We start from the raw sequence: 17,542 nt of genomic DNA on the forward strand, positions 1-17,542 counted from the left end.
CAATTATATAATTATATAACACAAGGAAGTTTTATGTGCTCACAAAATCTTTTTGTGCACGCATGCAAAAATATTTCTGGGATACATGACTTATACCATGACAACTTCTTGGATACCTCAGTGTGCTTAGAGGAGAGCTAGCAGGACATCCAGAGGCTGGCTACATTTCTAACTCTGAACTGCTTGTAAAAGAATTTTAAGTTTTTCTATTTTTTCAAATCAGACATTAAACTGTTTACCATTTGAGAAAGAATGAATAAACTGAAGGACTCAACCCCAGTCTTGGAATTTCCAAACTTTCTGAAAAAAAATTCCCTTAATTGACTGTCAAATATAACAGCATTTTACAAAATGCAAACCAGTGTTGTGTGTATCTTGCGAACACCATAAAGGGAACCTGTAAGAGATTTCTGTATTTACTTTTTTATTTACAGTAAAAGAAAGCATTTACAGAAGGAATACAATTTAGGAATGTAACGCTCAAATGCCTTTTTTTTTTTTTTTAAACACAAATCCAAATGAACAAAGTAATACATTCTTAAACTTGGTGCTTCAAAATGCAATTACTGGCACACAATTACCTTGTCAATGCTTTCCAAAAGCATGTTTAACTATAGACAAATGAACTTAAAAAAAAAAACAAACAAAAAAAACATTTTTAAATGCTTTAACTTGTGTAGTTATAGTATCAACTTTTCCTTAATTTCAAAACCTATCTGAAAACATTTTACAAAACTGAGATCCTATACAAAGAACAATAAAAAAAAAAACATAAAAAGACAAAATCCACCACAATCACATGTTGGTTTCAACACAGATATTTGGGAAAAGCACAAAAGTACAAACTTAAAATATAATGTAAATAATACATGTTTAAAGAATGCATAAAGGAAAGACAGCAAAGCAAACAAACATTATAAATGAACAATCTTTCAGCAAAGAGAGAAAAGTAACACTTAAATATTTTTGGTAATGGATTATCTGATTCTTCTTTCCTCCTCTGCATGAAAGTGCTAACAGACTCATAAAACCACTAAGGAAACAGAAGTGGACTGTTTAGGAACCATGAAACATGTGCAAGGCACTATAGACTGCATTGTCATACCGCTGCTCTGCTTTAATGGAAGTGCAATGCTCATCCAGGCTGCTAGCTTCTGGAATGCTCTCTGCAGTGTCTCCAAACCCATGAAAATGGCCATAGTGCAAGGTGTCTGCCAAATCGCTAGGCACCCATGTTGGCCTTTGAGGGACACAGCTGCTGGGGCTCCCACCCAGATGAAGTGAACCACACATGTCGGCACCATGGCTTTCACCAGCAGAGTTTGTCCAGCCATTGTCAACAACTAGAGGGATGTCAGCACCTTGTTTAGCTTCATTACTATTACTTCCTGCTTCAAAGAGGACTCCATTGGTGAGAAATCCATTTTCCAATGCTTTTCCCAGATAGGTTTTGTAGCTTACAACTCCTGCAACTTGTGCACCTGCCATTTAAGATAAGAGGTTTAAAATCAAATATCAAACAACCCAAAACACCTATAAAAGCAAGTGAATGTTGTCAGACAAATCAAGCAGGAGGTAAACCTGCGAGTTGCATGAATGCCCTGTTGATATATTCACAAAATGTTTAATTCACTGATGGACGGCTCAGAACCTTTTTGAAAGTTTCTCACAGGCTGTGTTGATCCCGTCATCTCCTGAAATTTCTTGATCTGTACATGCATTTGTGTATGTATATCCACAGAATACCAAAAGTTAATCTGTTCACGAATTATATAACAGAAGAAAGTTTTATGTGCTCATGAAATCTTTTTGTGCATGCACGCAAAAATGTTTCTGGGATACATGTATCCCTTCAGGGATTCTGCATATTTTTGGTATACCTGTTCTACTTCTACAACTTTAACTGTTTCATTGTACAGCCTATCAGAAAGTTGATATGGACTTCCTTGACCTATATTCAAACTGGGCATTTTCCAGAAAAGTATCGTTTGCGTGCTTACAACCTGACATTGGTACTTCATTTCTGAACATCATTTAAAATAAATTCTGAGCTCTAGCGGCTTATTTTGGCGAAAGGGGTTATGGCGACAATGAAGCCATATACGTAAAAAAACATCTTGTGTGCATGTAAAACAATATATTTTTTTTTTCTTTTCACTTTAGGGGCTTTGTAAGATACAGACTTGATGTGTGATGAGAATTGAATAGTCGATTAGTTAGAAAATTCTGTGCACACAAGAGTCTGCCAGAGCACAATCTTCTGAAGACCAGATTTAAATTACAAAAACAGCTGAACCAGTTTCAGGAGAACACTCCTCAAACTGATGGAAAGTGTGGAGGCAAATTACAGAGGACATCCAAATGAGCACATAATAATAATAATAATAATAATACATTTTATATATATGTTATGTTAAGGCCAAAATCCGAGGTTCGGGCAGTTCCTGAATTGGCTGACCGTTTCACATTTTGGCCGTGAGGTGTGGCCAAAGTCTGAATTACTAGAAATGACCAGTGTATATGCTACTTTGGCCAGCTATTTCACGAAGTGGTGAGAAATCCCTGGCCAAAATCCGATGCGCTGATGTAAGACTGTCCGCTCAAGGTGCGAAGATGCTTAAAAATTTCAGATGCAGACTCAGAAGTGAATTTTCCATTCTGCACGAGAAACTGCTCAAGGTGGGTCTTGTTCAGAAAGTGGATGCCACTTGAGACGGCCTTCCCCTCGCCCAAACACTAACCTTAAGGTCAATAAAATAGGTCCCTGATGTTAAAATAACAGAAATGTGAAACCTACTTATATACCTAATCTTAATTATTGTGAAACAACCAAGTGGCGTCTGCTTTCCGAACAAGAGCCGCTAAGGCTACACTTGATGCAATTGCACTACTAAGTGTGCAACAAATCGCTGCTCATGCCTTTTCTCTTCCGACTTTGGTTGATCGCCCCATGCCATTTCGTAAACTGGCAGGCCAAATCCCAAAATCAAGGAAAAGATTGAACATTGGCCGGTCAATTTACAACAACATTGCCCAGTTCCCACTTTGGCCGATTTCGGGTTTTGGTCGTAACATTATATACAGTTAGGTCCATAAATATTTCGACAGAGACAACTTTTTTCTAATTTTGGTTCTGTACATTACCACAATGAATTTTAAATGAAACAACTCCGATGCAGTTGAAGTGCAGACTTTCAGCTTTAATTCAGTGGGGTGAACAAAACGATTGCATAAAAATGTGAGGCAACTAAAGCATTTTTTGAACACAATCCCTTCATTTCAGGGGACTCAAAAGTAATTGGACAATTGACGCAAAAGCTATTTCATGGGCAGGTGTGGGCAAGTCTGTCATTATGTCATTATCAATTAAGCAGATAAAAGGCCTTGAGTTGATTTGAGGTGTGGTGCTTGCATGTGGAAGATTTTGCTGTGAGCAGACAACATGCGGTCAAAGAAGCTCTCCATGCAGGTGAAAGAAGCCATCCTTAAGCTGCGAAAACAGAAAAAACCCATCGGAGAAATTGCCACAATATTACGAGTGGCAAAATCTACAGTTTGGTACATCCTGAGAAAGAAAGCAAGCACTGGTGAACTCAGCAACGCAAAAAGACCTGGACGTCCACGGAAGACAACAGTGGTGAATGATCGCAGAATCATTTCCATGGTGAAAAGAAACCCCTTCACAACAGCCAACCAAGTGAACAACACTGTCCAGGGGGTAGGCGTATCGATATCCAAGTCTACCATAAAGAGAAGACTGCATGAAAGTAAATACAGAGGGTGCACTGCAAGGTGCAAGCCACTCATAAGGCTCAAGAATAGAAAGGCTAGATTGGACTTTGCTAAAGAACATCTGAAAAAGTTCTGGAAAAACTTTCTTTGGAAAGATGAAACCAAGATCAACCTCTACCAGAATGATGGCAAGAAAGATGTATGGAGAAGGCGTTGAACAGCTCATTATCCAAAGCATACCACATCATCTGTAAAACACGGTGGAGGCAGTGTGATGGCTTGGGCATGCATGGCTGCCAGTGGCACTGGGACACTAGTGTTTATTGATGATGTGACACAGGACAGAAGCAGCCAAATGAATTCTGAGGTGTTCAGAGACATACTGTCTACTCAAATCCAGCTAAATGCAGTCAAATTGATTGGGCGGCGTTTCACGATACAGATGGACAATGACCCAAAACATACAGCCAAAGCAACCCAGGAGATTATTAAAGCAAAGAAGTGGAAAATTCTTGAATGGCCAAGTCAGTCACAGATCTTAATCCAATTGAGCAGGCATTTCACTTGTTGAAGACTAAACTTCAGAAAGAAAGGCCCACAAACAAACAGCAACTGAAAGCCGCTGCAGTAAACGCCTGGCAGAGCATTAAAAAGGAGGAAACCCAGCATCTGGTGATGTCCAGGAGTTCAAGACTTCAGGCTGTCATTGCCAGCAAAGGGGTTTCAACCAAGTATTAGAAATGAACATTTTATTTCCAGTTATTTAATTTGTCCAATTACTTTTGAGCCCCTGAAATGAAGGGATTGTGTTCAAAAAATGCTTTAGTTGCCTCACATTTTTATGCAATCGTTTTGTTCACCCCACTGAATTAAAGCTGAAAGTCTACACTTCAAATGCATCCGAGTTGTTTCATTTAAAATTCATTGTGGTAATGTACAGAACCAAAATTAGAAAAAAGTTGTCTCTGTCCAAATATTTATGGACCTAACTGTATATATATATATATATATATATATATATATATATATATATAATACATTTCCCATGCTCAAGGTGCTTATTTAAATACCAGGGTATATGTAACATTGGGTACAAATATTTCTGCAGAGAACACTAAACAGATAAATACAGAAGATACATAGCAGTAAGTAGAATAAAAGACAATAAACCAGAATAACATATTAACTTCAATACTAAAAGAAAACTCTGAACAAATAATATCATGTGATATAACACAAACAGAAATTATACTAATCATCTGGACAGAGAGGAAGACTGAAAGTGGGGGCACAATGTCAGGTTAAGTTAAAAACCTTCCTGAACAGATGAGTTTTAAGTAGTTTTTTAAAGGAATGAATTGAGTCAGCTGATCTGATTCATTTAGGGAGGTCATTCCAAAGTCTGGGGACATTACAGCTGAAGGCCCTGTCACCCACTGAGTTGAAATAGAGTATCACCTGCATAAAAATGATAACCCAGTCCAATGCTACAAATAATATGGCCAAGGAGAAGCATATAGATACAGAAGAGCAGGGGGACGAGGATAGAGTCCTGAGGAATTCCTTGTGCGACTGGCGCCGAGCACCGAGCTGGACCAGCTGTTGCTAAGACAAACAAACTCTTGCTTATCAGGCCTTAAACCTCCGGTGGGCAGTTCCAGAGACACCCAGCTGTGCTGTGCCCCGAAACCAGACTGAAAGGGATTCATCAATTTATTAGATGCATATTAGATAACAAGCATATAAAACCAGGACTTCTCTGACATTCTCCTGACGTTGGTAGATAGGGAGGTAGTTTAAAGACGAGGAGATTGGTAGATGTAACTAAGAGAATAAATAAGTCTGAACAGGCATTGTGTTAGGCACCATATTTCCATATTGCAGCAAACTGTGGAACTGTAACTTAATACAAAAAATTTCTTACAGATCTTTTAAGTTGACCAGATTATCCAAAAACTAATATTATCATGCAAAGAATACCCTGGAGTGCAGCTGTTGTTCCCTATCAAGTGCAGAAAAGCTTTGGACCCCATGATGGAGAAAAGTTTTGATAGTCTGGTGAGAATTATCTGTTGCTGTGTAGGAAGTATGGAAATATTTGTGCGACCCATGTCTTTTCCATTATTTATATTAAAAACAAAAACAATGTTGAATGGAATAGGACAAAAAATACTCTAATTCCACCCAAAATTACACCACCAAAATCCTTTCACAGCCCCAGCTCTATTTATTCTCTTACCCAGAATGTGTGAGCTGAAAATAAGAAAAGAGGGAAGGAAGTGACAAGGAAACAAGGAAAATAAAGTGAGGAAACCTGCAGCTTTGGATGCTAAGGATAGAGCTGCCAGGGAAGAGAAAAAGAGGAAGGCCTAAGAGGAGGTTTATGGATGTGGTGAGAGAGGACATGCAGGTGGTGGGTGTAATAGAACAAGATGTAGAGGACAGAAAGATATGGAAGAAGATGATCAATCCACTGTGGTGACCCCTAACGGGAGCAGGCAAAAGAAGAAGAAGAGTTATTATATAAACATACAGTATTATAGCCAATATTCACTAAAAGATATATATCATTACAATCCATCCTGAAAACATATTCAGCAATTAGCTATTAATAATCTTATTGTAGAAAGAGGTCCATAGACTTTAAGATCATGGAGCTGCTGTGGTTTCAGCCCTAACGGATGCTGTTGCACATGGCAGTTGCTTCCAGTGTTTTGAGGCATTTCTTGTGACCATTCTTAAAGGAAAACACTAGCACACATGGCTCAAAGTATTGTTTATTACTATTATCCTTGAAAAGAAAGTTTTGTCATCACTTTTTAATACTTTACATGATCCTAATGGCAATAACAACACAAACTGTGGTTTTGAAATTTTGGAGGAAGATTAATCACAGCTACATGTGGTCACAACACAACACTCGCAAGAGGTTAGCGGCATGCACTGATACAGCGTGCTGCCGCACCCACCACACAACGAACCACCCAGAATTGGGACCCAATGAAGGGTTAAGAAGCTGCATACAATGCACGAGTGAGGTAGACCTAGATTAACTAGACTTTGGAAAAGAAACAAGAACAATATTAAATCGATGATGATGTTATACTTTTATTTAGTCAAACTAAGGTCAGTTCTTTATAGTGAATAATGCATAACAGCATGTTTTGGATTAGGAATCTTCCAAGGAATAATTTGTGAGAAATATAGTTAAACATGCAGAACATATACTGGATAGGAGCAAAGCAACTGCAACTGACAATTTATAAAAGAACTTGACAACAACGATCAGAAGAAAAGGAAAGCCAGAAAAACTAAGTTCAGAGTACCGTTAGCAGACATTTGTAATCACACACACAAATGTTGAAATCATTTTTGTAACTTGGTAAATCTAGTGTACAATACTCTCATGCAGGCTAAGACCCTTAGCTTTCCAGTTGCTGGCACAGGCAGTGTTGCGTCTTATAAGACAGAAATATTGCAAATCTGCACACTTACTCCAGGAGTAAACTTTCACTGCACAATCCTAAACAAGAAAAAGCAGGTATTGGCACTTCAGAATGTCAAAACTAAAAAATTTCAGCTCAAAAAAAGAGAAAATTCTATCAGATATAAACACAGAGATACTGTAGGCAACAAGCTATTTGTCGATTCAAAACAGCATCATCGGTTGCAAGTTTTCCATGTGAGAAGGTAAGTGTTGAGACAACAATAACCACCAGAAATAAGATACACACACCTTCCTAAGTCAAAACTGAGAATATCTTTCTTGGGTTTCCTAGTTAAGGGAAAAAAAAACCCATCAAGAGATCATATATATATATATATATATATATATATATATATATATATATATATATATATATATATATATATATATATATATATATATATAAAACGGCATCTAATAGAAAAAGAGACTTATGTTACAGAACTTTTCAGTACACTCAGCAAATATTTTGACGGCTGAGAAATGACCAACTGAGTGATTAAAGATTTTCTTTTATTTGAAACCAGATTCTAATCTTCTCACTTTCAATATACAGTAATCCCTCCTCCATCGCGGGGGTTGCGTTCCAGAGCCACCCGCGAAATAGGAAAATCCGCGAAGTAGAAACCATATGTTTATATGGTTATTTTTAGAATGTCATGCTTGGGTCACAGATTTGCGCAGAAACACAGGAGGTTGTAGAGAGACAGGAACGTTATTCAAACACTGCAAACAAACATTTGTCTCTTTTTCAAAAGTTTAAACTGTGCTCCATGACAAGACAGAGATGACAGTTCTGTCTCACAATTAAAAGAATGCAAACATATCTTCCTTTTCAAAGGAGTGCAAAGCAAGCAGTCAAAAAAAAAATCAATAGGGCTTTTTGGCTTTTAAGTATGCGAAGCACCGCCGGTACAAAGCTGTTGAAGGCGGCAGCTCACACCCCCTCTGTCAGGAGCAGGAAGAGACAGAGAGAGAGCCACAGAAAAACAAAGTCAAAAATCAATACGTGCCCTTTGAGCTTTTAAGTATGCGAAGCACTGTGCAGCATGTCCTTCAGGAAGCAGCTGCACACAGTCCCCCTGCTCACACCCCCCTACGTCAGCGCAAGAGAGAGAGAGAGAGAGAGAGAAAGTAAGTTGGGTAGCTTCTCAGCTATCTGCCAATAGCGTCCCTTGTATGAAATCAACTGGGCAAACCAACTGAGGAAGCATGTGCCAGAAATTAAAAGACCCATTGTCCGCAGAAACCCGCGAAGCAGCGAAAAATCCGCGATATATATTTAAATATGCTTACATATAAAATCCGCGATGGAGTGAAGCCGCGAAAGGCGAAGCGCGATATAGCGAGGGATCACTGTATGAGACAAAGATATGCACATATACATATTTCAATCATTAAAGCAACTAAACCAGATTTAATGCTTATGAAACATCAGGCATTCTATGCCATTTTTATTTTTTTAAAATATGACATTATTGTCTATTAAGCAAACACAACATCCATGAAGTTACAAGTCCTCTAATACAGGTTTAGGCAATAATTAATATGTGATTTGGTAAGAGACGTGCAATACATACAGATATCATGTTAAAAACATTAATGAGTGGCACAATAAGAAAAAAAAATCTTTTTATGACAATCAAACTTTTCCAAGCTAAAAAAAAGAACTGCCAGGCTATGAGTTAATCATTTCATATTTACTTTTACAAGATCCATAATAATCAATACTAAGAAACAATATCACCACCAAGTAATGGGTGCAAAACTGAATACTAAAGAGTTCAACTGTGTTTAGTTCCCAATGTCTGAAAGTTTTTAGCATTTTCCTATATTCTAAGAAATGCTTTTATTGAAGGTGTTGTAATTAAATTGTTTTAATAGACAGAATGGGGTGGTCAAATATGTCTCTTTGTACTGTGCATAGCAGGCCCCTAAGACTGCACAAGAGTTATATTCAAGTTTAGACATATTTTCCACCGTGCTTTCAAAAAAATAAATAAAAAAGATAAATCACAATTTTACTGGCACAATAAAAGGTTAGAAAGAAAGGGAACCTAAATCTGGGATTCCAAGGTGAAGACAGGTTGTTTAATACATGGTTATGTTCTAAACTTTGGCAGATTGCTTGCATATGAAAAAATATAAACACATACAACAAAAAGGCCACAGCAAAAGTCATCTAACAGACATAATCTGACATTAAGCTTAAGCTGCAAGGGCATGTCATGTTTTTTTTATTTAACAGAACAATCAGGTTAATATATAGTACAACTAAAACACTGAAACAGTGTGATGCTGAATTTCTACGCCAATTATTCAGATAAAGCAGGTGCAGTGAATGTGCATCAATTGTAAAAACATCCTAAAAGTTGCTTTGGATAGAGCCATCTGCCAAATTATTAGCTGGCTAAGTTGACTGCTTTCTACAAATTGGCCCAAGTGCATGAGAGTGGCCTATAAATATCTGTTACCCTGCCTATGGTTTGCTCCTACCTTGTGCAGGGATACACAAACTACTCTCATGCATTAGAATAAGAGGGTTAGGGAAGTATATAATAGTTATATATAGAAGTACATAAAAGAAGATTGATACTTTACATTTTTATATAAACCTAGGACAAATACTGTTGTACATTTTAGCAGGAGATAAATACTATGTTTATAAGGTAGTGTGGGGGCTAAGGTGTTGGCTTTTAAAACCACAAATCTGCAGATTTAAATCCTCACTGCCAACTGACAGTGTGATCCAAAGTAAATCATGTCTCCTGCCTACACCGCTATTTGCAGAAATATGGAAACAGATCTATTGAATAAAAGTGTAACTTATTTATGTCAACTCATACAATTGTGGCACAGACAGGTTAACTGATTAACCTCTCAGATTTCATACTGTAAGCCAAAAGACAATTCAGAACCTGTGACTACACATCCTTTTGTGGAGTTTACTGCTTTACAAGGTCACAAGTTCTTATCTCATCAATAGGTTTCACTGTATCTACATTTTTCTTACATCATTATATTGACCAGTTTTTATCAGCTTTTTTCCCAAATGAACTACTATAGATGTTAGCTTTAGTATAACCACTTTTTAAAATCTTGATAATTAATGGCATAACCTATCAAGATCCAGATAGTGTTCACCTGCAGTGCATTTTAAAAAATGATTTGCTTTCATTGTTTACCCTGTGTTAGGATATAGCGGGTTGGATGATGACTGACTGTTTATAATACATAGTTTATTCCTTTAGCTTTGTTTTTCATTTAATAGTCTGTCATTCTAAATAAAATCAGGCTACAGCACATATCTGTTGAATTCTTTAATTCAACAACACATTGTTATTCTCTTCAAATCCTTGCCTTCTAAATTCTTAATAAGTCAGTACAGTATACTTATATATTTCTACTCCAGAACATGTACTGTATACTTCTAATGTAAACAATCCTTTAATTGCTACTATAGATACTAAGTCTGGACCAATAGCTTTTCTTAATATAAGATGTCAATTAAGTTTAGTAAACTATAAACTAACAGTACAAAGAAACATGTCTTTATGGAAAATAAAAAAGTTACTGATGTAAAGGCTAAGCAAAGCTACTCAACAAGCACCTCTGAATGTTTAGGGCTTAAAATGTTTTACAAAGCATTCCTCTTTGAAAGATTTTCATTTCACAGCTATGGGCTCTACAAAAGATGATAAACTTTATAGTTTAGTGTAGTGCAGTGTAGCTATGCATACTGCATTTCTGTTTTTAGTCATTAGTACTAAAATATAAGTAATACAATATTGATAAACTTTTAATAACCTTCTCCTGTTCAGTTTCTCTTCTCGGCACCCTCATGTGGCACTTAAGTGACATTACTCTACTGCCAAGTTGTTTGCCTGCCATGGAAAATTCATCACAGATAAAGGAGTCCTGGAATCATCCAGTAGAAGGGTCCTTTCATCAGACTAGCCAGGCAAACACTGTCTAAGCTATACAGGAGGTGGCTTGTTGACCGAGGCCTCCTGGACTCTGGCTGTACCTGGCTCATCTAACTTCTTCAGTACAATCTGGCCGTGATTCTAGAATTAATTAGTTTCTACTTTGTTTTTGCTGTATTTGAACAAATCTGTATCCTTATATGTGGTACTTTTGTGTTTAGTGAGTGGTATAATCTACTCTTGCATCCTGCCTTGAGAGTCGTTGCAGTGCCAGCACTTGCTGAGGTGCATTGTGTAAGAACAAAGTAGCAGTAGTAGTAGTGCATGAATTTATTGTATTTCTGAGGCGACTCCACTTCATCCTGCTCTTATACAGTACTTCCAAACAAATGACTTTTCAGCTAAGAGTTGCAGCATTGCTGCAGATGAAAAAGCAGCATTACAATAGATTATCCTGTATTTACTAAATTTGGACTATAAAACAACAAATGAATTGTCTTTATTATTTTCCCACGTTTCTTTGCATGTATCTTTTTATATGCCTGTATCATTTCAGACTGCAAATCCATTGAAAACAAACTGCAATTTAACAGAAGCATACAGATACTTTCCAGTGAATAAAATGTTAATTCACTTTGTTGGCCTTTTTTGTCCTACATAAACAATTTTACAAGTAAAGTGTGAATGGCATGTTGCTTTGAATTTCTGCCTTAAGAACACGTCTTTCTGTGTATTAAAAGTGCTCTGTGCTAAATGCACTGTTTTTAATCTACTTGCAAATTAAAAACAAAAAATCTGTTTTTTTCCTCTTACTCCAGGACAAAGATTATGGACAGGTTTGATGAGTGTCTAAGTCAGGGGTCTCCAACCTTTTCCCCCCCCCGAGAGCTACTTTTACAAAATGAAAATGGCCGAGAGCTACTCATCTTTTCTAATGTTTTCTCATAGCTTATTTCAACCCAAACAAACTGAATAAGCTTGTTTTGCCTGAACATTTACAAAATGTCGATGTCCACAACTCACACTTTGTATTAAAACATCACAAAAATTTTTTAGTTCACCTGCAAGTGCATTTTGTTTGTCTGTATGCACTTTCTAGTGTATCTCACACTATTAAATTAAAACATGAATGCTGTCAAAACAAACCAATGCAATTCCAAATCCACAGATATGACTTATTCATTTGTCATTTTGTTCCATGTCACCGTTTCACTTTATTCACATGCCCAGTTGCGCGTGTGATGTGTTTTTTAGTTAGTCAGATGACTGGCACTGCATGGAGTCAACAAGAGGGGCAGGTGTATGGTGGAGTGGAGCCACTTAGGTTCACTCTTACGGAGTCATTTAAATGTTCATCTGTCAGTCTTGTTCTGAACTTTGATTTCACGATGTTCATGTCAGATTCACAGAGGAATGGAGACCCAAACAAAGCAGACATTTTCAGAGCTGCTTGGTGAAGATTCTTAGTAGTTATCTGGCTCTACTAAGCTCCAGAAATGCCGACAATGCTGTTGAGACATTAACTGCATATTATTTTGAAAGTTTACTAATATATAAAATCCAATGTCTCTCTATCTGTATGTCCATTTTTCACGAGAGAACTACTTGAACATTCCGGTCAATTTTGCGACTTTCGCTATGTATCATAGTTCGCTTGCAATACCAATTTATTTGCACGAATCCGAGAAAAAGGCAGTGGGTCGAGGGGAGGGGTTCTCCTCACTCACTCACTCACCAGCTTCGGGGCGTGTGCCTTAACTCCGTTTAGCTAACGAATGAGAACAATTGAATTCAACTTTGTTTGGTATTTAAAACAAAGTGTTACTTAGGTTTTGATGAGTTTGAGTACGGATATTCTCTTAAGTGTATGCCACATTGAAAATGCAGATTTCAATTCAGATTGTGGATCGTGCTATGATTTTTTGGAAAGATCGCCCACCCATAATTTGACTAATCAAGTTTTCATATTTATGTAGGATTCATTAACCCTTTGGCAAGCTATTTGGAAAGGGGTTGCGAGCTACCGGTAGCTTGCGAGTTACGTGTTGGAGACCTGGTCTAAGTGGTCCATTAAGGTGGATTTGTGGGATAAAACGTTGTTGCTACTAGTGCTCTTTTCACTACTTTTGTATTTTTTTATTATTGCCTTCAACTTGTATTCATCTTTCATTTGTCTGATGGAATTGCAGCAGACACAGGAACTTCAAACTTGTGTTACTGGTTACTTCATCTTGTTATACATTTATATTTAAATCAAAAACTCGTAAATATGTAAAAATGATCAAATTATGGTCAAAAAATGTTTGTAAAATGGGACATGGTTTCAGAGTAAATTGTGGCAGATAACTGAATCTCAAAACCTTGATAAAAAGGCATCACTTTGACATATTTGCAAGATAAACAGAACTAAGAGCACAAGAACTAACTGAAATTCCTCACACAAATGTGCAGAAAAAAATTGGATTGTTTCATGGTTTTACTAGATCAGTCTTTAAAATTAGTCATATCTTAAAATTGTTTATGATGCTGATGATCCTATACTAGCCTAGCTGTCTATGAGAATATCATGACTCGTTTCTTCCATTTATATATCAGCTGCTCTTTAGCTATTTTACAGTAAAAAAAAAAAAGATGAAAAATAAAGAGTACTGCACAAATATCCAAAAGAAGGATAAGCCAATCAAGTTATTGACATCTTCTGAAACAAGATGTTATTTCAGAATGCTAAGTATAGGGTACAGACATTTTGGAAGACGACAACGAAACACAAGTGCTACTTTTTATACATAACTCTTTAACTTACAGAATTATAGTTATAAATGCTGTGTGTGTACGTAATATTATTAGTGCAAATAATGCTCACTCAGTTGTCATATCTGGGGTTTATAAATGCTTGTGTTTCTTTTGCATATCCTAGCTGGCAAATCAAGAACTTATTTTATTTGACGGCACAGACATGCAGAGAACATTATTATCCTGTGGCGGTGCATACTGCTCATGTTAAAAAAGCTTAATAATATAATGATGGGGAAGGGTAAACGTTAACATTATTCAAAGTTATTGTCTGTTTTTACCTGCATTTTTATTACTCTTTAATTTAATATTGTTTTTTGTATCAGTATGCTGCTGCTGAAGTATGTGAATTTCCCCTTGGGATTAATAAAGTATCTATCTGTCTAATAGTGTGTTCTTAGTGCTGCAGCTTTGCTGCATTTATGCTGAATAATTAACTCAAGGAGGCCAGAGAAAGCATGGTGTAGATTTTGGTATGGTGTTTAGCAGTCATATCAACACTTTGTAAGCTAGTAATTGCCTTCCATTTATCTGCATGATGGTAGTCCATTCAAACAGATGAGAGCAAGGCTCACTGATATTCACTGTCATTGTACAAGTGGGTGTGACAAAGAAAGAAAACACACAGAGCAGAGAATGAGTGTCCAGCATTGGTCTGAGAGAGAGAGAGAGAAACTCACAAAATAGCAAATGAGTAAATCCTGTTAAAAGAAAAAAAAAAACCAACAAAACTCTCAGTTGCTCATTAGGGCATCCATGCAGCATAATGGAGCCAAAATAATTTTAACACACAGAAGATGCTTTGCAGTATGGCCATATAATAAGTTAACATACAAAAACATACACATCAAGATACTCACATAAACATACACACATACTACTACTTAGCTCTTTCATTACTGTAGGCACTAATCCATAATGCTGCATACATCAAATTTCAGGTAAATATAAAGATGAATATATGGGATTTAGAAATAGGCATATTTATTTATACAGCGGCAAGGAATTTGCATTGCGGCAACTGTGTAAATTTCAATTTCATTCTGCACAGATGAACCATTTCCCATTGCTGTGCGATCGCCTTTAATGTCATGGGTGCTGTTGCCAAATGGAAAGCGTCCATTCCCACCTGAACTGTTTGCAGGGTCAGAATCTGTGTGCATGGCTTCTAGCTCATCTTCACCATTTCTGTACATCAAGGACATTTCACGATCTGCTGAGGGAATAAAAGAAAATTGAACACTTAGAAACACAGTGCTTGGTTTGGAAAAACACTTGGATTTTCTACACATAAAGTAGCAGATCTACAAACTGAGTAAGAGTAGAATAAACAATCACATCTTGAGAATAAAGAGCATGTCCTACTCTGACGTGATGAGGGAAACTGATTTTAGTCTATAGCGGAGACAGATTCATGAGACCCTAGTAATGATCTTCAAAATGTTCAAATGCATTAAAAATTCATTTAGCAACATTCTTTGTTTAAAATTAACGATCAAATGCTCTAAAATACAAGTTTAAATTGCAAGGAAATGCATTTAAGACAGAAACCAGGAAGGACCACTTTATTTAAAAGACCATGTGCAACTGTAACAATATACAGAGTCTTGGAGTTGAAACAGAAACCTTAAGATTTTAAAAGGTATCTGAATGAGATAAAATGATAACATAGCTACTGACTAGCCGCACAACCTTCAAGGACCCAGCAGTCTCCTGTTCCACATCAAACATCTTATGTCCTTCATATTCTAGGGATTCTGTTTGTTGGTTTCTTTTCAGCGATTATTTAAATTCGTCTGAACTTGTCTTTAGTCTAAAGATGTGCTAAATCCTTAAATTTCATCCTGTACCATGACAGTAGCATACATCCAACCAATCCCAGAAGTTCTGAGAGTCTCCCTGATGCCCATAAACTATATACAATATCCTGGGAATTAGTTTTTTAGAGCAAGAGCGTACACAGAAGTGAGCAAAAATCCCAGAGCTTATCTAGAATCTTTGGAGAAGGGACAGCGTGTGACTGTATGATGTAACAACAGAATAACAGAGAGAGCATCCTGATTGGTCTACTTAGCATAAAAAGAGAGACCAATCAGTGTTCTCTGTGGGAGGAGTTTACAGTAGACCTCTCTCTATGATCTGTCAGTTTAGTACAGTGTTCAGCAACACCATGGCAGACTGCCTGGGAAAAAGAAAATAAAAGACATAAAATCCATTTCACTTCAAATTACACAAAGGTGTACCCCTACCTTGTAAGAGTTAAAAATAACGAGAGTGCTGCTCACTGCACTGTTTGCAGAAGTGATCTCAGCACTGCCCATTGGGGAGGGGGGTTTAAAGGACTGTAAAAAAACATTTTGAAATGAATTTAATGTGTGTCATTTGTTCATCATCATAGCTAATGTCACTTAAACTAGCTGGCTAGCTGCCAAGGAGTTACGTAATGAGGCCGATCTCGCTGCAGACTCATTTAAAGTTGTAATAGAATAAAAAAAGACTACAAGTTGAATAATTGAAGTATATATTTTAATGTCAGATTTTCTGCGCATAGGCCTGCCCAAAATGGTTTACAGATTAGACAGAATTACTAAAAAAAACTATTGCAAATTACAGTATATTAAGGATATACTTTATGCTTTTATTTCTGTTTGGGACCATAGCATATTAGGGAGGCTAAATGCAGGGAAGGCCGGTCACATATTTCACAGTTCTTTTCAGCAGAAAACCAAAGTTTGACAGAGAAGGTCACCAGAGTGGAGGTTCACTTTGCACCTTTCATTGTTGAGCACAACCTGCCATTCCAAATGTGTAAACACAAAGGCGAGCTATTCAGGAAAATGTTCCCAGATTAAGAAATCACAAAAATTCTATGCCTTCTCGTCAACCAAAGCAGCAAGTATTCTGAACATGGCACTGGAACCTGAATGCTCAGATAATCTGTACAAGTTCATACGTACAGAAAAAAGGACAGACAGTATTTTGGTTGATGAAAGCAACGATATCATGAGTGAGAAGGAATGTGCCATATTAGATGCACAAGATAAAGTAACAGTTGGCTTTATTAGGAAAAGGTTTAGACCATCTGCTCCACTAATGGCTAGCCTTAAGTTCATATTTTGAGTCAATGAGTGAAAATCAGAAGTTGTCACATATTCTGGAGAAGCTGAAAGACCCACAAATGAAAGTACACACATGCTTTCTCGATGATGTCAGACAATGTTTTGACAAATTCAACTTGATTTTCTGAGGTACTTGTCCTCTTCAAGTTGGATCAGAGATTAAAAAAAGGAATTTTTTCAGCCTAAGATATTGAGAGAACAGAACATTCAGGAGACAGATGTGAGCAACCCTGAAATTCATTGCCCAGATGAAAAGCTTTTTATTGGGTACCTGATAAGAAGGCAGCTGCTAAGTGAGGAAGTACAAGAGACCTTTAAAGATGCCAGAGCAATTTATGTTCGATGCTTTCAAAAAATATTAGAAAAGTTCCCATTCAGTGATCAAATCTTGAAAAATCTTTTGGTGGTCAATGCAGAGAGCCAAGATGAAGTGAATCCAGAGCAGATTTTGACTTTGCCAGAGAGATTTCTAAATGTGATCAAGG

At 36.9% G+C, this 17,542-nt stretch overlaps 1 protein-coding gene across 2 annotated transcripts in view; it reads right to left on the reverse strand.

Moving 5' to 3' along the window:
• Positions 1-407: 407 nt before the first annotated feature.
• ankrd10b (ankyrin repeat domain 10b) overlaps positions 408-17,542 on the reverse strand; it is a 123,655-nt gene continuing 106,520 nt past the window's right edge. The window contains exons 5-6 of one of the 2 annotated variants that reach the window (XM_028799202.2): positions 15,068-15,151; positions 408-1,481 (exon numbers count right to left, since the gene is read on the reverse strand). In XM_028799202.2, coding sequence (XP_028655035.2) covers positions 1,057-1,481; positions 15,068-15,151 — 509 coding nt within the window. In that variant the 3' untranslated portion in view covers positions 408-1,056. Of the gene's footprint in view, positions 1,482-15,067; positions 15,155-17,542 lie in introns of both variants that reach the window. The other variant, XM_028799200.2, reaches the window with a different exon arrangement.

This window comes from Erpetoichthys calabaricus, chromosome 4 (assembly GCF_900747795.2).
Source record: "Erpetoichthys calabaricus chromosome 4, fErpCal1.3, whole genome shotgun sequence".
Taxonomy (NCBI): Eukaryota; Metazoa; Chordata; class Cladistia; order Polypteriformes; family Polypteridae; genus Erpetoichthys; species Erpetoichthys calabaricus.